The sequence below is a fragment of the Arvicanthis niloticus genome, chromosome 18, assembly GCF_011762505.2.
Source record: "Arvicanthis niloticus isolate mArvNil1 chromosome 18, mArvNil1.pat.X, whole genome shotgun sequence".
NCBI lineage: Eukaryota > Metazoa > Chordata > Mammalia > Rodentia > Muridae > Arvicanthis > Arvicanthis niloticus.
Window position 1 is genome coordinate 5954144 of NC_047675.1, and position 24849 is coordinate 5978992.

Here is a 24849-nt window from a genome sequence, read left to right on the forward strand (position 1 = left end):
GTGGGAGGACAAAGTGAATATTGCCATGGGTGGTGGAAATACCCCTCACACAGCGAGGGGCTGGCAGAGTTACTGCTGACCTAAAACAGATGCCAAGAGTGTGTACTGCTAGCACTTCACAGTTTTGAATTTCTGAAAAATATCTTCTTTGTTCATCTTGTATAATTATAGAAGGTAGTGATTTGGGTTGGCACTTTCTGATATTGAAAAGAGTAAAAACAATAGTATTTTGAAAGACATTTTAGACTGTGGGATATCAAATGGTGCCACCACAATGTTTATTAAATAATAGACAATTACTGAATCTTAGTTATACAAAACAAAGAAGGATGCAAGGGGTTTTCTCTGCAGAACAAAAACCACAGTCTTGTGGGCAGTGCTCTCAAAGTCAGACTCTGTTTCAGGCTAAGCAAGGCCTAGAATCCCATCACATGCTGTGGGAAATGGCAGGAACTGAACTGTGGGTTTCAGTCGACATTTTCCCCTAGGTCATGCCTTGCTGTTCTATTAAGCCCTGGCTTGACTAATCCCTCATTCCCCTGTTCCTCTGGGGGAAATGTCTGGGCCACGGGAACAGTCTCTGTCTTTCAATGTCTCACTTGCTTCTCCAATCTTTCTTCTGCACAATACAACTTTAATGTAAAGATAGCTAACCAGAAGGTATATAGGAATGAGAAAGCACAAGGTTACATTAAGTTCCAGCCTCTGCTATTCAGTTAAAACTATAATTTTTAAAAAATGTCTGGGATTTTTCCAAATTGGGGGACCATGTTATTGTTTGTTTGTTTGTTTGTTTGTTGAACAGTACTGGGCATTGAACCCAAGGCCTTATGTGTGCTAGGCGATCACTACCACCAAATTACCCCCCAGATGAGTAGTCTGCTATTTTTTTTTCTATATCAGTCTTGTAGCTTTCTAGAGCAAATTGCTTTGGAAACTGTAGTCTGGCACAGAGGAGACATATGTACATATGTACTGCGGTGGCAAACTATTATAAAGACTGTCATGTGGGACACTAGGGAGACTCAGAGAGGCAGAGATTGTTTCTGTTGGGAGGTGGAGCTGATGATGGCCAAAGATTGGAAATGAGAAACCCAAATACATCTGATAAATTGATAACTTTTTAGTAAAACCTTAGAAGTTAATAAGGATTCAATGAAAACAATAAAACTTATAAAACATGCAATATGTCACTGGGTTGCAAGAAAAAAATGTTCAGTGTAATTTAATCATTGTTACAGCAAAAGTTAAATTACTTTAAATGCTCTCCAAGCATTTTCACAGAGCCTGTACATGTTTTTTCTGAACTAAGTTAAAACTTCTTGTGTGTGCCTAGACATTGGGATAAGGAGACAGTTTTCAAATCTGAGTATGTCTTATTTCAATTTATATTTTTCTGATGATTTGAAAGCTTTCCTGTTCCAACCTTCGCTAACTAGCTCAAAAACTGACAGTCATGATATCCTTTCTTCCAGCACTTGAGGTTAAGCAGGCCAATGTTAGCAAAGTTAGGTGTGTTTAAAAAATGTCCACATGAAAAAGTTGTCACCTTACATCTCCAGAGCAGCTTAGTTGCTTGTACTGCTATTATTGAAATGATGTTTGTAAACAATTTTTTGAAGCCTCTGGTCAGCATCCCGAAGACTTCACACAGGGTACTGCTCTTCTTTCATCGTGATGCCCCTCTAAAAAGTCACAGTTTGCACAAGTCAGAGTTTGTGAGCCATAAAAGTTTGGAATTCCACTTAAAACTTTTTTAAATTATGGATTTTCTAAAGTTGCCAAATGTGCTAAACATATGTCATAATCATTTTAACTGGAACAAAAAATAGATAAATAAAGAGCATCAGAGACCTGAAGTGATCCAGTGACTAACTGGCTGCCTTCTTTTGAAAGACCTAAGTAAATTTCCACTTTGTAGTTTGGGGTAAAATGATATAGTTGAGTTTAATTAATTAGGGTTTAGTTCACTGTTTACAATGTTGAAAGTTAATGTGAACCGTGTGATAATGGTCAGGCTGTGGCAACTATAACAAGAGATGATGGGCTGATTCTACCGATTAATCGTCGTCTTGTATCTCTGAGCTTCCTGGACAAGGATCACCTCCAAGTAGTGAAGTTCAGAACAGTGCCTGGGATCAGGCCCACAATCCCCACAAACGCTGCAGATATGGACAAGTCATGTTTCTGAATTCTCAATTTCCTTTTTAAAAATTAGTTTATTTACTTAGTGTGTGTGTGTGTGTGTGTGTGTGTGTGTGTGTCTGTGTCTGTGTCTGTGTGTCTGTGTGTGTGTCTGTGTCTCTGTGTCTCTGTGTCTGTGTGTCTGTGTGTGCTAGAGAAGCACATATGCACACAACACGTGTGTGGAACTCAGAGTATAACTTGAGAGAGCCTGTTCTGTCTTTTCACTATGTGCATCCCAGTGACTGAAATCAGCTTCCTCCAGCTTTGTGACAAGCACCTTTAGCTGCTGAGCCACTTCACCATCTTGCTAGTTCTCATTCTGCTTCTAAGTCCAGGAGGACAGTGATACCCATTGTTTGGAATTGTTAAGGGTAAATGAAAGCCTGCATATAGAAGGCCAGCCATTCATGCGCTATTACTGCTACTGTGTATTATTCTATGAAATGACGGTCAGCCTGCATTGGATCATTGAGATATTTGCTGATTCTAAATTAAAATAAAGGGATATTCATAAAAGCCAGTACCTCTGATTCCCATGAGACAATTGTCCTCATTTTTGGTGTCTATGCAAACTGGGACATATCTTTTCAAGAATTATTTCATCCTTTGGTGTCTCTTGTACTCTTGTAAAGGAATAAACTACTTAGAATGTGTACTAACACAGAGAGCTGAGTATGCAGAAAAGAATTCTATGCAAAGAGGGAGCCCAGTGGACTCAGCAACTGTGCCTGTCTCTTTGGTAAACACTGGGAAAAGCTTCATTGACTTCCAAGCCTTGCTCCCACTTTTAGACTCTGATGACAGGGTGACCTAACTATTCACAAAAGGCAGCAACCTTGGCAGGCAGCAGTGGGTGGGGCAGGTACCTGGTGTTGATAGGTGGAAACCATCAGGGGAGAATTCTGTGGTGAATGGTTTTCACCCAATTCTGAGATTCAGTGTCCAGTGCCAAGAGAAGGCGTGAAGACACAGCCCAGTGAACTTGTCTAGACTCTGCATTCAGGGATTTCCACAATGAGACCAAGACCCATAAACAGCAGTGACCTGGGGAGATGGAACGGAGTGTCACTGTGTCTCCTGGATATGCCAACTCAGCTTCTCCAGACCAGGGCATAATCCACAGGCTGGTATAGGACATGTGCCATTTAGCTTTTTCTGTTATGTTTCTCTTGATTACTCTTTGTTATGTTTCTCTTGATTACTCTTTGCTGGCTGTGATGGTCTGTTATTTTTGGGAAGCATTCCTAAAACATTGGGGAAAATGAGGTAAGACACACAAAATCTTGGGATCTTTTATGAAGCTAATGACATGAGAGAATGCAGATAAATCTACATGGTTGGAAGAGATTGATCAGAAGTTGGCTCTCTTGTACAATGGTCTCAGGGTCTCCCTGCTAGGACTGGAGGGCCTCAGAAAATACACAGTTGTTTTAAAATGTTCAACATTTTATGTTAGTATATAGCCCCAAACTAGAAAACTCGCTAGTAAAATATTATTTTTAATAAAAATTATGAACATAAAAGATAACAATATCATTGAAATTATGTAAGAAGTTATAATAATTTATAGATCCAATTATAATATGGGAAAAGGTGTACCCATAAAACCAAACGGAACTTTAGAATGATATTTTAGTGTGTTTTGGGGACATTAGTTTTTGGATTGGAGGAATGGCTTAATGATTAAAGGTTCATTCAGAGAACTTGGGTTCAATTCCCAGCATCCACATGGTGGCTCATAACTGCCTGCTATTCCAGTTTTAAGGGAGCCAGCATCCTCTTTTGGTTCCCACAAGCACCCACATATAGCAATACATTATTATGAAAAAAATTTCACATTCCAAGAGACTGGAACTTTTGCTGGACCTCATAGCCAGAGTTAATAATAGACTTTGATGTCACTTAGGACTTAAGCCTGCTATCCTACAGTGAGCTCAGCCTGTTTGTTTAACCTACCATTAAAAGAACAATGAAACAGCCAACCTTACTTCCTTGGATTTCCCAAGTTATCAGCTTTTACAACCTAAGCTACTGCATGGTTGTAACCTTAAATGATGTGCTCTTCCGTGCAGACTGACCCTGAGTAATGCACATGTGTATGTATGCTATAATAATAAATGCTTGAAACATCAAACGTAGAATGAAAGCAATCTTATAAAGTGAGTATCTGCCATAGATGTTGAGAGTAACACACAGAGACCGGTTGACAACATTTGTCTGTAACTGGGTCAGTTAGGGTGGTCCCTAGAAAAACACTCTTACAGATTTCTTCATGACCTACTCCTTCCCCATACAGTGCTTTCTGTTTTGTTAAATAAAAGTGAGAGCAAAGCCCTTTGTTAGGAATACACACAAACACACACACATTCAAGCATGTATACACACACAAACACATACACTCAAGCACACACACACAAATACATACACTCAAGCATACACACAGACACACACACACACAGACACACACACACAGAGGCAGACTGATTTTCAAGACAGCCTTCAGACAGGCACAAATTCAGAATCATACAAGAATGATTGCACAGGGAGAAAGAAGTAGAAAATCAAATTCTGACTCACCCTTGGTTCAGTTACTCTAGGGAGAGATGCCTTTAAATCTTTTTCTTAGTACAATTCTGACTCAATATTGCTGACTCCGAGTCTACCACTATGTTTCAAACCAACTCACCTGCATACACGTTCATCCACACACACAAATACACATAAAATTAAAAAACTAAATCTCTGGAATCTAAGTTTTTAAGAGTCTCTCTGTAGAGAGAACAGTGGTGTATTATATACTTCCAAAAGCTAGAAGATAGGATTTAACATTTTTTTATCACCATGAAATGATAAATGCTAGAGGAGACACATATGTTTAATTTGCTTGTAAACATTTTACAACATTTAGTGTATGTCTAAACATCATGTGGTGGGCATATAATAATTTTGTATTTTGTCTATCATTTAAAAATAAACTTCATTTTAAAATTCAAAGGATAAAGAATAATAGTGGTAACAAATGAAATCCAGAGGAAGGCAGTCTTGACTCTGCCTCCATCATCTCAGCATTGGAAAAGACATTTCAATATTTTACTAGGAAGAGTATCAACTTTCCAGCTCAGGTCTCTAGCAGTGGGAGTCACTAGAAAGTGAGCCGTAAATATATAAGAAATATCTAGCTATGACCTTCATATTAAATGCAAAAAAACGAAACATGTAAAAGCTAACAATCCTACCAACTAAAGTCTTAACTTATGCAACCATGTAGCAGACCAACACCCCCTCCCTCTCAGCTACCCTTTATTTGGGAATTGTTCATATTTTGCTCTCTTTTGCATTCCCCAAAATAGGAAGTCTGCTTTGGAAATTTTTTTTACTGTGTTGATCCTTTCCCATAATTTATTCAATTATAAAATGGGCAAGAAAATATCAGACGATCATACTCCTTAAGGAATCCACATCAGCTCTTAAGGGAGCTCATTTTCAGTCCACAGATCACGGATAAGTGGTGAGTCTAGAGGCTGGTACCATAGAGAGGAACATTTAACCACTCAGGCAGATGGACTGTCCTCGCTTCCCCCTTTAGGATGCACAAGCATGAAGAATCTGCACTGTCCTTTCTGACTGTTCTTTTTCTGCTCTTTTTCTGATACCTTTCCAAGCACATAGCTCTGAAAGCAGCTTTTCTCTTCATTAAGGGGTACACTGGAGAGAGAATTCTCTCTCTAACCCAGATGCTCAAGAATCCTGAATAACTGGACATTTGAACCAAGACCTTGGCCAAGTTCAGCCTTGCCAGGAACCCTAAGATGCCTGTCCTTAGGTTGTTTACCCAGCTCTGTGTATTACCTAGTCCCTAACATCCTTCAGTATGACGCAGCATGATGATTAATGACTTAAGGTTTCTTTAATTGGAAATGTGGACCCAAAACAAACAGATCTTGCAGTCAAGAATTAGGATATCAAGAGTCTTCTATTCCCATTTAAAACTATTCACTGCATTTACAATGTTTTTCATGGTCTTGCTTAATGGTGAAGTACACTCATAAATATTTAGAGATAGATGCCTTGCGCACGCACACACACACACACACACACACACACACACACACACACACACAAACTTTTAAAATGTTAACTTATAAAAAATGTATTAAACTTGCAAAAGTATGCATACTTCACGAAAGACTATGCTAAGGGTATTTTAAATAATTCAGGTACTTCAAGGCAGCCACCTAACAATACTTGGGTCAGAATTTCCTATTTTAAAGTTGAAAATATGCTGGTAGATTTCAGTGGTATTTTCAATTGCGGAATTAAACACTATTCAAAACCAAATCATACGAAAGGCCTTATGAAAAAGGAAAGCCTTTGTGACATCTTAATATTTATTTTATTTGGGGGAAGGATCTGTGTTCCAGGGGAGATTGTTTAGACTGGCTTTGCTGCTGGCTGCCTCCTGTGCTCTTATGTGGAGAGAGTGGTAGTGGCAAGGTGAACAACGTGATTCTTACCTGATTTAGCAATCAGATTAATAAAATTTATCTAGCTTTAATACTGTCTGAAAACTGCTTATATGTTACTAAGAAGGAATGAATAGCTTTGGGTCTCAGTGAAAGTGACCCACTGTGTCACGCCTGACTGAGGATTGTTCCCTGGACTTTCTTCAAATCCCTTTCTTTAAATCCAGCTTTGCTGACTGAGAACAGCAATGATTCAGCCCTGGACTGAGACCTGATCGAGGCTGGAGAAGTGGAGTCAGTGGGCTGGTGGCCGTCGGGGAAACTCACAGTGTGTGGTCACAGATGCCAGAGGATCGCCTTCACTGTCTTGTGTTATGGTCCTCTACCCCAAATCCTCCTTTACATTTAGAACATATTACATTGATTCAGCCCTGTTTCAGGGAAAGAAAGTCTTGTTTTGCATTTCCAGACAGACTTTGATAACACAGTCATATTTGCAGTTTACATAAAGTTACATAGTGTCTAGTAAGGTTTTGTTTTTTTAAGTTAGTAATATCTCTCTCTCTCTCTCTCTCTCTCTCTCTCTCTCTCTCTCTCTCTCTCTCTCTCTGTGTGTGTGTGTGTGTGTGTGTGTGTATGTATACATGTCTCTCTCTGTGTGTACATCTCTCTGTGTGTGTGTGTGTGTGTGTGTGTGTGTGTGTACATGTATTCTTGTATGGGTATGAATGTATACAATGTGTGTGAGCATGCATCATGTGTGTAAATGATGCTAGCTGGCACATGGCATGGCATCCGTGTACAGGACAGAGGTCAATCCCTGGTGTCAGTTTTCACATCTCATTTTGTCTGGGACATTGTTTTCCTGCCATGTACCATTTGGGTGGCTTGTAAGCACCATGTACTTGTTGTCTCTGCTTCCCCTTGCTTGGTAGGAGTGTTGGAATTACAGTTACCCCAGTTGTGGCACACATTCGGTTTTTACATGGATTCTGGAGATTCGAACATGGGTCCTTACACTTGTGCACATGTACTTTTATCCACAAAGCCATCACTCTAGCTCTAGAGTAGAGAGACAACACTGATACAGTTCAATTCCTCCTCAAGTCAATACTACCTTCTTGTGCACAAGTTCCAAAATGTATGCAAGTATGAACTTAAGTTACCTGAATGCCTAAGCTGATCTTCCTCGAATTATAGCTCATGCAGTAAACGTTTTCGTTGTGGAAGATTCTCTCATTTTCTCTGCTCATCCTCTTGGACACTGTGGTGTCTTCCTGGTGATCTGTAGATCAGAGGCAAGGACACTTGGCAAAAGACTTGAAGGTCTATAGTAACCTTAGTAACCTCTTTTTTAAAATTGGAAGCCATTCAGAATTTTATGTAATCTTGTTTTCTTATATTTCCACTATCATAACATAACATCATGGCAGAACATTCGTTCACTCGTCAGACAAAGCTTTCTGCACATACAGTGGTCCGCAGTGGTACAAGATGTCTACAGTGACCTACTCTGACGGCCTACAAATGTCTCAGTTTACATTTCTAGGAGCAGTAATTGAGTTCTTTTTCACTGTTATGATGAATTGGAGGCAAATTAACTTACTAACCGAGTCAAAGGCAAAGCTGGGGTCATTTTAAAACTCAGCTTTTAATCTTTCTAATTCTCCATTGCCTATTTGCCAGTCATAGGAAGAGATTGTATGTCCATCCAGATATCCCTTCAGAGCCAAGGTTTATGGTTATACATTCCAGACAATGCACCAGGGTTTGTAACCGAATTTACATTACCATTGATACATAAAGCTCTAAGGAGAAAGCTATACTGTTTGTAAATCCCTACTATGTGTTGTGATTGTTGGACCCCTTTCTCTGTGCAATAGACTATGGCCTCTGTGAATATATTTTTGTTTTTAATGATAGAATTTTGTTTATCATTGTATCCCCAAAACCTGAAAGAGTGACTGGCGGAAGAACTCAGTATTTTGGAATGAATGTTAAGTTGTTCTCAGACAAGTTGGCAGTTTTGTACCCCAGATTTAACTTTAAGTTGACACCAGAGATTTGTTGATACGATAGTACTATCAAACAAATTCTCAGAAAATGCTCTTGATTGTTTTCTGTATTCTTAGCAGCCATGGTGATGAAGAATGCACATTTGTCTGAGAGTCACATCAGGATAATGGCCTGCAATGTGTTTTTTGTGCATTGAGAAAATGAAAACTTCATATTGGTAAGGATTTAGGGTGGAGTTATCCATGTGGGCTTCTATGGACACCATACAATAAGTGCTCTCTGCTTCAGAGAAGCATTATCTTGGAGATGAAATAATAAACAAGAGACCCATTTTTTATTGGATATTTTATTTATTTACAGTACAGATGCCATCCCCTTTTCTCCTTTCCCCTCCCTAGAACCCTCTATCTTATACCCCCTCTTCCTTTATGCTTTTATACCATTTTGATTACATGCATGTAATAAGGTCAGTTCTAGGTTGAGGGTCTAGCAATATAATAGATGCAAATAGTTGAGGAACAAGCAATACAATAAACACAAATAGTCAAAGAAAAAGCAAGGCATTAAACCCAGTTACATGAACACTTCTGTGATCACTGTTTCTAAAGGCTTCTCAGGATGACCAAAGTATCTGAGCCTACTTCCCTATCCTAGCCCAAGGTCATTTTCATGTTTGAAGCCTACTTCCTTGTTCTAGCCTAAAATCTAGATTCCTATCTGAAATCACTTCTTTGTTCTGGCCTAATATTTAGATTCCTGCCTGAGATTACTTCTTTGCTGTAGCTTATGATTTAGATTCCTACCAAAAATTACTTCTTTGTTCTAGTCTAATGTCAGATACCTGCTTGAAGCCTACTTCCTTGTCCTTGGCCAATGTCATATTCCTGTCAAGCAGCCCCTTTCCTTGTCCTTGGCCCATGTCAGCTTCTTACCAAGCAGCCCCAAAGGCTCTTCACCTCTCCCCCTTTTTTATTTTGTTAACAAGACTGAGCCTGTCTTATGTCATTCTGACAAGAATGCCTTCTTTATCTGTCATGGAATACGCATTATTAAAGGCAATGCACCTCTGTCTTAGGTTGGTAAGGCTCTGTGCAGAATCTTACTCGTCCTTGGCTTGCCAGCCTGTTAATTTAATAACTTTCTCTGGGGATCTATTTTCAGGTTTAAGCCATGTACTTTGGTTGCCAACATGTTGATGTTGTTAAAGATAAGCTTTAACACAATGGGCAGGAATAATAAGAAGGGCTAGCCTGATCAAGCTATATATGCCATTCCTGAGGTTTGTCCAAAATTGAAATACTGAGCTCAAGCCATGGATAATTTTATCGGGATTATCTGCAGCATCAAAGGTCAACAGAGCAGCATTCTTTAAATTTACAATCTCATGATGTAAAGTTAACAAACCCAGAAAGGTGTTAGGATTATGCCAAATATCCGACAGATATCTTTAAACTTTTTTCTAATTATAATGACAATCATTGTGAATTTCAAAAGTAACACGCTACTCCTATAATATTTGTCATGACACTTTGGGATGGCTACTAACACTTGAACCCTGAACCTCCTTCAGATAATTTGAATGGGTTATAGAGCATTCTTCATTGTTCCAGTATATAAATACTTTTGTATACTCAACACATTATAACATTTTTTTTGCTAGATGGTTAACAAAAATAGTTGTCTTAATTCCTCTGTCAATGCTATTGCAGAAGCAGTGGTGCTAGCAAGTAATGGAATGAAACTGTTATACCAGCAATAATCAACCCGCTACCCTCTTGTTCTGCTTAAAGCCTAACTCACTTCTTCCAGCACTTTCAAGCTTTTTTCAGAGATTCAAGGTTCTCTAATACTCAGGGCAGTGAAACAAAAGCTGGTTGATATATCCCCGTAACAGACATGCCAGGTTTCAACACACTAAAACAATTGGAAATTATATAATCAGTGCAACTTACAATAAATGCTGTAGAAGAGACAAAACAAATTTTAGCTTGACAATTAAAAGAGCCTTAAAACATGCACTAACCCTTGTTTAAAATCCAGATCCTGTCCCAACATTATCTCTTGCTATTGTAACATCATAGCGAGCTACAGCTAACTTCCAAATATGTTCCTGACAAAGTCCAGACCCAGTCTTTCAAAAGTAGACTGTTATTTCTCATATTGGATTGATTTCTAGACCAGTACATGATTGAGTCCTAATAGCTGGGCATCTTTAAGAAGAATACAAGAGACAGAGTTTCTCTTTTCAATTCTCTATCACACAAGGTCTAAAACCTTGAGGCAAGGTAGCTTGTCCCATCTTGGATATAGTCAAGCAAAGTTGGGTTAAGAACTTATGTCCAATACAGCTTCTCAGTCACCCTTGTCAGGGCACTCAGCAAGCTCACAGGTTGGCATCATTCTTTGTCTCAGCAACAGTATGTCTCACCAATCTTTTTAAAGTTCCATGGGCCTCCTCCACAATACCTTGTCCTTGAGGATTATACAAAATCCCCGATTGACAGACCCATTATCTGTTATTTTTTTAAATTGGATATTTTATTTATTTACCTTTCAATGTTATCTCCTCTCCCTTTCCCCCCAAAACCTTTTACCCCATTACCCCTCCTCCTATTACTATGAGGGTGTGCTGCCACAATCCTCCCATTCCCACCTTCCTGTTCTCGAATTCCCCAACACTAGGGAGTCCAAACTTTCAGGCACTAAGGCCCTCCACTTCCACTGATGCTTGGCAAGGCCACCCTCTACTACCTATACAGGTAGAGCAATGAGTCCCTCCCTTTGTGTTCTCGGGCTGGAGATCTTAAAGTGTGTACTCCAGCTTGTTTCTTAGGACCATTTGCTTTAAAAATTGTTTTCCAGCCTTTTACTCTAAGGTATAGTCTGTCTTAGTTTGTCACTGAGGTGGGTTTCCTGTATGCAGAAAAATTCTGGGTCCTCTTTACATATCCAGTCCATTAGCCTGTGTCTTTTAATTGGGGAACTGAGTCCATTGATGTTAAGAGATATTAAGAAACACTGATTGTTGCTTCCTGTTATTTTTGTTATTACAGGTCAAATTATCTTTACGTAGCTATCTTCTTTTGGATTTGTTGGAAGGGAATTACTTTCTTGCTCTTTTTAGGGTATAATTTCCCTCCTTGTATTGGAGCTTTTCTGCTATTGTCCTTTGTAATGCTGGGTTTGTGGAAAGATATTGTGTAAATTTGGTTTTGTCATGGAATATTTTGGTTTCTCCATCTATGGTAATTGAGAGTTTTGCTGGGTATAGTAGCCTGGGCTGGTATTTGTGTTCTCTTAGGGTCTGTATGACATCTGTCCAGCATCATCTAGCTTTTATAGTCTCTGGTGAGAAGTCTGGTGTAGTTCTGATAGGTCTGCCTTTGTATGTTACCCTTTTTCTCTTACTGCATTTAATATTCTTTCTTTGTTTTGTGCATTTGGTGTTTTGATCATTATGTGACAGGAGGTATTTCTTTTCTGTTCTACTCTATTTGGCGTACTATAGGCTTCTTGTATATTTATGGGCACCTCATTCTTTAGGTTAGGGAAGTTTTCTTCTATAATTTTGTTGAAGATATTTATTGGTCCTTTAAGTTGGGAATTTTCACTCTCATCTATACCTATTATCCTTAGGTTTGGTCTTCTCATTGTGTTCTGGATTTCCTGGATATTTTGTGTTAAGAACTTTTTGCATTTTGCGTTTTCTTTGACAGTTGTCTCAATATTTTCTATGGTATCTTCTGCACCTGAGATTCTCTCTTCTATCTCTTGTATTCTGTTGGTGATGCTTGCATCTATGACTCCTGATTTCTTTCCTAGGTTTTCTATCTCCAGGGTAGTCTCCCTTTGTGATTTCTTTATTGGTTCTACTTCCATTTTTATGTCCTGGATGGTTTTGTTCAATTCCATCACCTGTTTGGTTGTGTTCTCTTGTAATTCTTTAAGGGATTTTTGTGTTTCCTCTTTAAGGGTTTCTACCTGTTTATCTGTGTTTTCCTCAATTTCTTTGAGAGTGTTATTTATGTCCTTCTTAAAGTCCTCTATCATAGTCATTAGAAGTGATTTTAAATCTGAATCTTGCTTTCCTGGTGATATGGGGAATTCAGGACTTTCTAGTGTGGGAGAACTAGGTTCTAATGATGCCAAGTACCCTGGGTTGCTGATGCTTATGTTCTTGTGCTTGCCTTTCGCCATCTGGATCTCCTTAGTGTTACCTGCCCTGTCTCTGACTGGAGCCTGTCTTTTCTATTATCTTGGTTGTATCAGAACTGTGTGGGGTGGGTATTACTACTGGGGTTAGAGCTGGGGCCCAAAATCTGCTCAGTGCTCAGGCACAGACAGGAAGAACCAGTGCTCTGGTCCAGGAGTCAATTCCTGGGTCCTAGTGGGTCTCAGCTTGGGGCGGGTGCTGTTGTCTCCTTACCTAAGATACTACCAGGGTTAGAGCTCCTGGGAGGCCTACTTCCTCTGGGTTTTTTGAGATTGGGGACAGAGCTGTGGCCCGGGATCTGCTCTGTTCCCCGGGCCAAGACCAGAAGGCCTATTTTTTAAAATGTTGTTTTAATATCTGGTTTTTAAAGCTTGGAAATGAGAAGACTTAGAAGATAGCTCATTGGGTAAAATTGTTTCATGCAGGTGTGTGGACCTGGACTCAGATCCCTAGTACATCTGTAAATGCTGAGTGAATGGAAACCCATCTATAATCTCCATTTTGGAGACCAAAGATAGGGGAGCCCCTGGTCCAGCTGGTAGACTAGCTGAATTAGTGAGTTCCAGGTTCAAGTACGAGAGGCTCCTACATAGAGTGGGTAGAGATAGGGAGGAAGACATCAACCTCTGGCCTATACATACACACACACACACACATGCACACCACACATATAAACACACATGCACACCACACACACACATAACACACACACATTACACATATGCACATACAAGAAATCTAAAACAAAACAGAAACCCCGTAAAGTGCAAAGTCTCCTTGCAGGAAGTAACTTGCTGGGTATCGGGAAGATAGCAGAGCTCACCTGGCCAGCCTCCTCAAATGGCAAACTTCTGCCTTTCTTTTGTGAAATCTCTCAGCATATCTCACTTTAGTTAGATGGTCTTTTAAATCCGGTTTCCTCAACGGCTTCTGAATCCTAATCACTCATGAGATTACTTAGCCTTTCAGGACAAAGGGCTTTTGGATTTGTTCAGTGTTCTGAGTAAATCCTCAATGTATTTCATGCCTCCTCGTCATCTGTGGCTGTTCCCACCATGGCTCCTTTACTGTGTCTGCCCTTAGGTGACAGTTTGAGTTGTGACTCAGGATACAGTAAGAGTCTGATCCATTTGTCTGACACTTCCCTTTAACTTCTTCCCAACTCAAGGAGATTTTAGTCGTGTGAAGCTCTAAAGTTAATCCTCATTTATCACAGTCACTTATGTACCAACTGAGGGTTTGGGTATCAGATGTTTAAACTGAGGGCATTACTGCCCAAGTATAGTTGAGGGGAAGGTTTCTACTGTAAATATGAGGGAGAGCACAGCCAGGGCCAACTGCAAGAGTCCAGAGCAGAGAAAGTAGAAGATTAAACAGGGATGTGGACTTAGCCATGAGAAGGGAGAGGTAAAGGGAGAGGGGGAGGAAAAAGGGGAGGGATAGGAAAAGGGGGGAAGGAGAGGGAAAGGTAGAGGTAGAGGGTAAAGAAGAGGATGGTGGAGAAGGAGAGGGAGAGGGAGGACAGGGAGAAGGAGAGGGAAAGATGGCTAAGAGAGAACCAAGGGAGAGGGGACCCATGGAGGGAGACCAGAGAGAGGACCAAGAGTGTGCATGGCTGAAATGTCAGATTATATGGGAATGAGAGACTGGGGGCAGAAGCATGAGCTGGAGGTTCAGGATAAAGCCAGGGAGAGAAGAACTGAGAGGAGCCACAGTACCAAGAACCCTGGAGGCCAGCATGCACTTTGGCATGATAGTAGGCACCACAGACAGCCATTTGTCCCTTCTGGCAGTGATGAGGAATGCCTCCTTTGGCAGAGGGGAATGAGGCCCAGAGTTTTGGGCATGGCAATTTGACTATTGTGGTTCCCATTTTACTACTTCTCAACTCTCACATCTTTCCATGTTCCTGTGGGAGGAAGTGTAACCTGCCACCTCTCCGCATCTCCAGGGGGTCTGTCTCAGACATGATGCTCTTGCCTCTCAAAGTTGCCAACAGTTAAATATTCTTTCACTTTTTGTTGTTATGTTGTGCTGACGCAGACTCATCTGTTTGGTTCCTTTGCTGCTGCTGGTGGCTAGAAAAGATCACACAGTGTCCCACTGTCTATGCCTCACAGAGACTGTCAGCTCATTAAAGATGCAGACCGTGCCTTCCAATGCTAGCTCTCTGTCATGTGGTTCTAGTAGGCGCTCAGTTACACTTCTGTTGAATAAATAAATAAAAGTGCAGTGTGTCAAAACAGTGTTTGTTACTAAAGTCATACAGAAATCTGTCGAAAGGAATAGTCACTACACATGCTTATGTTACGTAAGTATATTGTGTGTATGTTTATATTCGAGGTGTATATGTGTGTGGTATATGCACTTGCATGGGTGTCAGACACTGTCTGGCAGGGCTCAGATGCCTCCTCCTTCATTGCTGACCTTGTTCCTCTGAGGCAGGAGCTCTTGCTAAATCTATAGCTCATGTTTTTCTTCTAGTCTTGCAGCTACCAAACCCCCGTGCTCCTTCTGTATCCACCCCCAGGCAAGGTGGGGCCACATCTGGCTTTTCCACAGATGCTGACACAGGAATTCTTGCCCTCGTATGTGCAGCAAGTGTTCTTAACTACTGAGCCTTCCAGTCTGTGGACATCAGATTTTTAAGTGTGAGAAGTTTCAAGTACAAAACTGACAGCTCGGATAAATTCTTTTTAAAAAACAAGTTAGTTTTATTCTGCTTTCAAGGGAAAGAGATTCAACCATGAATCTATTTTAAACCATGTTATTTGGTGTCCACACAAAATCACAAATGTGCTATTATTTAATTGATGAGTCTAGCTTAAATAGATATTTTTGTATTGTTTTAAATATCTAATCTTTGTCTAAGCTCAAGAATAAGCTATATTTTACCCAGTACCGACTGTGTCATAATTCTTGAATATTGGGTAGTATTATAATATCTTTGCGGTTGTTGATGACTTTTAAACCTTTTGTCCTAGTTAGTAAGAACTGGCAACAGGACAGAACCCAGAAAGTCCAGTTGTACTTGACGATGTTGATATTCTTAGTAAATCATGTAACAATTGCAGAGAAAGTAATTAACAATACAGAAGATGTAGTAACACTTCGGTCAGTTCAACTTCACGACAATCTATGTTCATTCAAGTCGACCCTATTCTGACCCAGTGAGCCAACTCAGTGAGTTTCAGAGAACTGAAATTTTACAAAGTGTTTCCAAGAAACTAAAGTTTTACTAAGCCTGTTTTCTAGTTTAATTTCTACCACTGAAACTAGAAAATCAGTAACAGAAAGATACTAATTAAGTGTGTGATTAAATTATATAGTTTTGCACCCCTAAAAGTAATAGCCTAGACAAACAGCCATCAAAGAGAACTTTTTAAAATTATGAAGTGTAGCTACTCACAACTGATGGCTTCTGGTGGGGGTCTGGCCATTGGGAATTTGACCGTGTTCTGTCGAGTACACAGGCAACACAATTTGGACATTTTTCCTTCTTTTGGGGGGAGGGGTGTCACAGAGAAGGCGGAGCTAGGAGGGCTGAGAGGCGAATGGGGTCAGGGTTCATGATGTGAAATTCCCAAATAATCAATAAAAAAGATGAAAAAAAAAAACAAAAACAGAAAGTGTATAGTTTTAAATAACTGATGAGGAAAAGAATTCTTAAGGGAAACATGAAGATATTTGGAAGAAAAAGAATGCAAAATATAAATGTTGAAAAATTAAGACTGCAACTTACCTATGAGTAAAGGACATGCATAACCATTCAATTCTGGTATCAAAAGAGCTTTTAGATCAATATTCAAAATTGTATCTTCAGAAATTTAAAAAAAGCATTTTTTAAGTCCCAAATGGACAAAAGGAAGCTTTCTCAAGCAAGAAAACAAGCATCATAAGGTGAAAAGCTTAGTTTAAAATTCAATGATTTAAAATTAATCAAAAACTGAAGTGAAACTTTGAAGAGAGAGGAACTTGACAAGCTGAGTGGAAATGTACGTGTGGGCATGCAAACTGTCGTACATTGTCAATAAGAAAAAAAACTGGAAGACATTTCTAATAGATGGGAAATATTCAGACACAGCTCTGACATCAGAAATGCTTGATCCAGAACAAAGCTGGTACTCGAGAATAGTAGAGAAAGGCAGACATCAAACACCTAGGGAAATCCTGCCAAGAAACTGGCCTCCTTCTTCACACTACACGCATACAAGAGTTATCACAGACCTATGTATTAAAGGCCATACAGTGAAGCTCTTACATGCTCGCCCCTGAGATGCTTTGTGACGCCTCGTAAAGATATCAAGCTGATAAGACCATGCTTAGTAATTCAAAAAATTTCCTTGGGAGATGCAAATTGGATGGTGGTAGGATCTGAACATGTGGGATTATGGGAAGGATATTCTAAGCACAGAAGAAACATGGAATTTGGGGAGTGCTGATTAGATTGGTTCAGTCAAAAGAGGATCCGTGAACGTTCCTAATATCATGCCTAGGTGGAATCGGATGTGAGGAAAAGATAAATACGATTTTAATTCAGGATACATGAAGGAATGCTGGGAAAATAATTTCAAAATCAGGAGCGTGTCAGAGCGGTGGATAGTCTAGGTTAGTTGCAGTAGCGATGTCCAAGAAGACATAAGGGTGTGAGCATCAGAAAAGGAGGAGGTGCTGTTTGTGCATGTTAATGAATCTAGGGATGTCTGCAGCTTTTCCGGATGCGCTCTCTGGATGAGAGGACCAATGCAGAGGCAGATGCTTGGAGCCAACCATCAGGCTGAATTCAGGGAACCTGGTGAGGGATCGGGCAGAAGGACTGGAGGAGCAGAAGGAAATTGCAACCCCATTGGAAGAACAACATAGGCTGGCCTGACTACCCAGTTCTCCCAGAGACTAGACCACCAACCAAGGAATCTTTGGCTCCAGATACATATGTAGCAGAGGATGGGCTTATCCACAGCAGTGAGAGGGGGACCTTTGGTCCCAGAGAGCTTTCAAGCCTCGGAGTAGGAAGATGCTGGAACAGTGGGCAGGAGAGTGTGGGTGGGTGGGGGAGCACCCTCATAGAGGCAAAAGGAAATGGGGAGGGCAGATGTAGGATGGAGGGATTGCGAGGGGTAACCGGGAAGTGGGATATCATGGGATGGGAGGGGGTTGGTAGAGGGGGTAACCCAGAAATGGGATATCATTTACGATGTAAACAATGGAATGATTAATTAAAAAAAAAACAAAAAACAAACCAACCAAACGACAACAACAACAAAACCAGAACAATGAGGGTTGGGAACTAGGCCTCAGGGAACATCCAAATGTGGGGTGTAGAATTAAAGGAGGGAGCAGAATCTAGTGCGGAGGTGGGGGATTAGAAACAGGTGGGAACCGGAGAGACTGGCTAACAAAACGGGATGTTTTAACAGTTCTAGTTGCTCCACCTCGGTGAGGAATGCAGTCAAGGCCTGCAAGCCTTCTGAGCTTGTGGTCTGGAGATGCCAGATGGCCTTGGTGCATAGCTCCAGCAGAGGAGGGGAGGAAGCTTGTGTCTGCTAGTGGAAGGCAAATGCATGGGAGTTCATCCCCAAACATTCTGCAAAGGAAGAAACAGATCCTAGATAGGAAGGGAAAGTCGTTTGTCGAACAGTTCCTTTGAATTTCTCCTCAAAGATGGACATAGACTTTACAAATGAATTAAAGACTTTGCTGAGTGCCTGGAGGAACAAACGCAAGCCCAAGGTCACATTACAGCAACAGACTTTTGTTTGTTTATCTGGGCATTGAGTGCTTTAGGAACCCAATTAGTTTTGAACATTTAAGCCTTAACAACAACAAAAAATTCTTATTTCTAGTTTCTCTTTAAGAAGTTGGAAATTTGGCAACCTTTCCCATCCTCCTGAAACCATCAACTCCCTGGACTTGCACCTGCGTCTTAGCACAGCCCAAATCTCTACAGACTAGCTGCTGCATTCTGCACGTGTTAAAACCCACGCTCCTTTAGTAAACCCTCCAACTTCTTTTTGTAAAATAGAAGCACAGAGCTCAAAATGAAGGAGTGAGCAGCCCCCCGAATTCACTGATCTGGACAGTGGAAGATTCTGTTATGTCCTAACTTTTATTTCGTGGGTATCCGTTTCCTGTGCTGTGTCCCCAGCCTCAACTCACTAAGGTTTTTTGGTTGTTTGTTTTTGTTTTGTTTTTTTTTTTTTTCAGCTTAGTTGTCTCTTATGGATTGGCCCAAGGCAATCTCTACTCATTTCTGGATTCTAGTATTGCCAGATATCGCCACTGTGATTTGTCTGGGTCTCTCTCTGACTAGGTTCTCAGTGCCTCTCATGTGTTCAGGTGATGAGCAGAGCCATCAGACAAGCAGACAACTCCACTGATCACCAAAGCCGTGCTCAGCCGTTTTAGAACTTTGGCAGAAGTGAGAGCACAGATTCCGCATAAGGTTCCTTTTGTGGCGATTTCTGAGGCTCCAGTGGAATGGTGTTAAACAATGGCTATTATGTGTAGCCTCCCTACGTAGGAAATTAAGTTCAGCTCGCTGAAATTAGTACCAGATCACACTCTCCACGCCCCTTTATCCAAATTCTATAATAGATCTGACAAGGAGGCTTGAATACGGTATTGGCATTTACATATTCTCTGCCTAGAGAAGAAAACTGTCAGATAAGCTCTGTCTTTTCCCCCCACTAACCTTTCAAAGGTTCTCTGAAATTCAAGGGGCACAGCAATCCAGTTGGATCATAGATAGCCCCTACTCTCTTCCCAGAGCCTGGGGAGTCCTACACCAAGGCCTTTCTCTTCTCCTTAGCCCCAGCCATTGCCCCTCCACCAGATGATATGATTATATTGCTATAAAAATAAAGACCTGGTTGGAACTTGTCTGTTGGGGCTGTGGTAGACAGCGTTGTTCTGCTTACTGTTACAGACTGGCCCTGTGGAAGTAGAAGTAGAAAAAGCCTGCTTTTCCCACCAAACGGGACTCAGACATTACATTCTATGTCAGTGTCAACAAATGGCAGATTTTCCAGGGCTTACCTCTCCATATACTCCTTACTGAGAGCAGCCTAGAGCAACCTGTACACACTAACAGTGATGGTCCCCCTCTACTTTCTTCTTATAGAACCTTTGTTTTAACAGGCTGTGCTTTATCTACGACAGGACAACTGGCCCTCACAGCCAGTTTCCTCAGTGCAGCTGAGACTGAGGAAGGACTTATTTTGGCTCCCAGTTTGAGGCCATAGTCACCATGGTAGGCAAGGCACAGAGGTAGGACCTTGAGGCAGCTTGTCACGTGGTAGTCACAGTCAGGAATCAGAAAAACTAATGACAGTGCTAACCCTACCCCCCTTTTATTAAACATAGTCCAGGCCTACAGCCCATGGAATGATGTCAGCCATGGGTGAGCCCTCCCACTTCAACTGACTTGTTCTTACTTGACTGTGAGTATTCCTCACTAGATTTGCCCAGAGATTATTTCCATGGTGATTTTGACTCTTGTCAAGCTGACAATCAAGAGTGATCAACACCGTGGTCAGTAGTAATAATTAACTCATCTAGCTGATGTGACAAATGCTGCCAAAACGAATGAAGTTTAGATGGCCATGATGTGGCCACCAACGGACTGCTTCTTTCTTTCATTGCTGCCTTGTGCACATGGAGTGGCTCTTCTTCATCCCATGGCACTGCCATCTTTGTCATACAGTTGCTTGGGTGGATGATCATGCAATAGGCTTTAATAATTAACAATGCAAGGGCAATATTCACATTGAATTAGTGTAAACAGCGCCCTCTGTACTGTGTCTCATTCAGCCAGCCACAGTTGCAAACTTGTAGTCTGATCAAACCATCCACAGAACCAGGTAAAATCACCCGTGGGAGAGGCAAACATCCTGGAAGTTACCAACACAAAGATCCCACTTCCCTGGGCAAGAACAAAGCAAATCTGGATTCTATGAGAGTATTGTTCCCCTTGACTTATGGGTTTGCACCGCTAATTATATCCGTACAGACCGTCTCCCAAATCGTACGCACACTTACTGAAAATTCATCAGTATGACTGGGTGTGTTTTTCAGAAACTGTTGCATTCCTCATGTGGCCCACCATGTCTGTAGCACAGTTGGTGATTACCTCACAGAGAGTAACGAAGTTTATGACACATTCCAGAAGCTACGTGTACATGAGCCTTTGGACAAAGCTGTTATTGAGAAATGAGAAAAATAGTTCACATGGTCTTTAGCAGCCACACTTAGTTTACATCAGTATCAGTTCCAGGGGGGCTGGTGTTGCTTCCTTTCCAAGCCAACTTAGATTGTTTTTGCTTACGAGCTTGCTAACATGGTATGCAGCCTGCTGTTTCCAGCTAAGGTCACAGGATCTGCAGTGCTAGAGTAAGCATTTGAGAAAGTGGGTGTAGACAGATTACAGCCTGCGAGTTCTGGGAAGCATCATCCGAACTTGAGCAAGTTCTACTGTCTCTGCCTGTCTTAGTCAACACCTTTTAATTCATTCAGAGGAATGCAGAAAAGGCTCACAATATTCCTACACTTCCTCTGTCTCACAGGAATTTGAGATTAACATGGAAGGAAAAAGGAATTATAAAATCTACCATTTACATTCTCGGCTCTCCCTGAGTTCTTATAGATCCGAGGTACATTATTTTGTATTTATTAATAGATTCAGGAATATATCCACTTTCCATTCTTAAATTCTTAACATCCTGCTATTTAAGACATAAATGCAATAGCAAATATTTCCTGAGCACTTATCAGATGCAGCTTTTTTTCCTTCAGGACACTAAGAATATTGATCCATAGTCTCTTATCCTATCACATGAAAGGCTAATGATATCACAAAAATCTTACTCATATTCCTCAAGGAATTCTAGAAACTTCCACACTCTGTAAAGGGAGACCTCTCTGGTAGATGAAGTAGCAACATGGCTGCTTCCTGTTTGGTTCTGGCTAGTAGACCATGGCTTCCCTTCAGCTGATTATGACATGCTTGATGGGATTGTAGCTCCTGCATATCATAAATATTGGGAAAACCTCGGTGTGTTGGCTCACTTAATAGTAACAGGTAGCCTTTGGTCAGCATTACTCTATGCCATGCAATCCTGCTCTAATCATATGAAACGATTGATCATTAACCAGTAAGGAAACTGAATTTTGCACCTACACAGGTGTCCCTGCAGAGTGTCTGGTGTTTGGCTTTTTTCAAGCCAAAGCAGAAGTTCCTATGGCTCAAGAGTGGCAAATGCTTGGGACATGTAGAGAAGCAGCACGAAAGCTTGTCAGTCACTAAATATTCTGAGAAAGGAGTCGTCCCTTTTGGGGAGTGGGTTTGTTTTTTCTTTGTCTGTGCCATACATGGTCTTCAGATGACTTTGATGCTCAGAACTCTCATTCAGCAGAGTTACTTCAAAGGATGGATGGAGTACTCCTGTTCTGTCATGCCCAGTTCAACTCTGACCTCTTCCTCCTACTTCTCTTCCTCTTCCACTTCCTCCTTGTTCTTCTTTCTTTTTTTTCCTGTAGATTTATTTTATGTGTATGACTGTTTTGCCTGCATGTATTTATACGCACCATGTATATGTCTGGTCCCCACGAAGGCTGTAGGAAGGCATAAAATCCTCTGGAACTGGAGTTAGAGGTGGTTGTGAGCTGTCTAGTAGATGCTGGGAACGGAACCCAGGTCTTCTAACATCAAGTGTTTTAAACTACTGAGCCATCTTCTCAGCCACACCCTTTTATTTGTTGAGGCAGGGTCTCACTATGTAAGTCAGGCTGGCTCAGAACCTATGATCTTCCTGCCTCCGGCTTCTGAGTGCTGGAATTACAGATGTGCAAACATCCCTGGCTTTACTATGTAACTTTAAGACAGTACTACTTTCAGATTCTCAACGTCTGGTCAGTCTTTTCCTACTCTGTGGTCTTATCAAATTATTGAGTAATTTTTGACTCTATGTCTTCTGCATCTCCCTGGGCTCTACTGTGCTTAAAATAGAGTATAGGAGAGAGAAAGAGAGAGAGAGAGAGAGAGAGAGAGAGAGAGAGAGAGAGAGAGAGAGAGAGAGAGACCTAGGGAAGGACACAGTATTGAGGAAGAAGGCAGAAGCCTTGAGTGTTGAAAACACATTTAACACTTTTGCTAAGAATTTTAGAAAGGTTAGAGGCCAACTTGTGACAGAGGATATTTGCATTTGTTGCAGTTGCCAATTAATCTCTACTTAAATCATCCTGGTGGTTGTGGTAGACATTCCTTGCTGCCTAATGCAATGTTCTGAGTTCCTGAATGAAACACACACACACACACACACACACACTTACGCAGTCTTATATTTTAATATGCCTTATACAGCTCAATGGCTGAATCACTCCCAAACCTCCATGTGACTAACACCCCCCCTCCGACATTCCTGAGTTACTAAAATCTATATTCCATCATCATTGCCCTAGACCAATGGTGGGGAGAGCTCTTCCCTGGCTCTTGCATATTGTCTGTCTCTCTGTCCTGCACCTCTCAGGCCTGGGCTTTACTCCTCTCCTGGCATGGTGGTTCTCTCTTTTTCTCTCCCTCTCAGTCCATTGCCCAGGCATCCTAAAAGTCCTGCCTCTGTCTTCTTGCCCAACCATTGGCCAACGGAAACTTTATTTACCAATCAAAACCAACTGGGAGCAAGGTCCCTCAGCATCTTTCATGCAGGCCTGTGGATACACATATAGTTTGGGGGACCAAATTAACATAAGTGTGGGACTGTGTAAAGGATAGCTTGGTTTCTAGTAGCGCACTGGCTAGAAATAGCCAGAGACCCTGTGAAGGATGGCATACATTTTGCCATGCTCCCAGACTCCAGGCTTCTGACACATGGCCAAAGACCTCCATTCATGTTGGACAACCCCCCTACCAGCCCCTCCACAGGTAGAGGGTGTGACTACAGGCCTCAGCCTCAAGAGATTTCCATATTAATGAGATACCTGAAGACCAGAGGGCGTAGCCAATTAAGTATTCCTTCTTAGACCCTCCTCCCTCCTCCCACCCTATTTAACTCAGGTCTGCCCTGAGTTTCAGGGGAGTACAACCAGATTCATCAACTTTCCTCCATGACAATAAACCTTTTAAACCATGGACTTCCTCTTGTCTTTGGGAAACTGTGGAGAAGGCCTTTGACTACTGAGCTGCTGCTTAATCTCCTGCCAGAAGACTTCTCTACGTTCCCATCATGGAGCCCTGCCAGCTCAAGCAAGCTAGCTGAACAAGCAACCCAGCCAAGAGAGTGCTGGTAACAAAGAGTCTCTACCCGCTGGGCACAGTCAGGGTTTCCCTCCCCCTCGTTCCTCTCAGCTGTGGGCCGGTCCAGCCTGTACACCCCCAGTCTCTGTTCTTCTGCTGCTCTCAGCGGCATCTGGGGGTCCAAAGACGGAGACCACCACCTCTGGGTCAACCGTCACCTGGAGAGCCTCTCTCAGAAGCCCTGCCCCCTCGGGACCTCAGAGTGAAGTCTCCTCACACCGGGGCGGAGCCCCTTAGTGTCTGCCTAGCACCATGGAATGAACTCGGTCAAATTCCTGAGCTTCTGCTCCCCAGAGCCACGGGATCCACAACTCCACCCAACAGGACCCACGCCCCGCCCCCACACACGAGCTAACCACCCCTCACATAAGTGGCATCAGACCAAAGCCACAACAGCATCACTAAGGAAGAGAATACATAGCTCTAGGGAGTTTTTAGAGGAAATGCTGTCTTCAGAACTCATCCTGAATCTGTCAGTCCTAAGCAGAGACAAGTCTGTGGGTTACATTGTCCATTTGGTACCATCTTTCAGGGGACTGTGGATAATGCCCTCTAAGAACATAGCATCTTTATAAAGTACTTTCTTATCAGTCATCTCATTGGAGCATCATTGTTGTTCAGCTAAGAACAGTAAACAAATGGTTTACAGCTTGTAATAGAAAGGTGAGACTCTTAGATCC

The 24849-nt window shown here is 41.5% G+C and overlaps 1 protein-coding gene across 1 annotated transcript in view; it reads right to left on the reverse strand.

Moving 5' to 3' along the window:
- The window catches only part of LOC143434915 (uncharacterized), a 34018-nt gene extending 17648 nt beyond the window's left edge, over window positions 1–16370 (reverse strand). Inside the window, exons 1-2 of the mRNA XM_076915435.1 lie at window positions 16289–16370; window positions 7817–7935 (exon numbers count right to left, since the gene is read on the reverse strand). Coding sequence (XP_076771550.1) covers window positions 7817–7935; window positions 16289–16370 — 201 coding nt within the window. The remainder of the gene's footprint in view (window positions 1–7816; window positions 7936–16288) is intronic.
- Between the last annotated feature and the right edge of the window lie 8479 nt (window positions 16371–24849).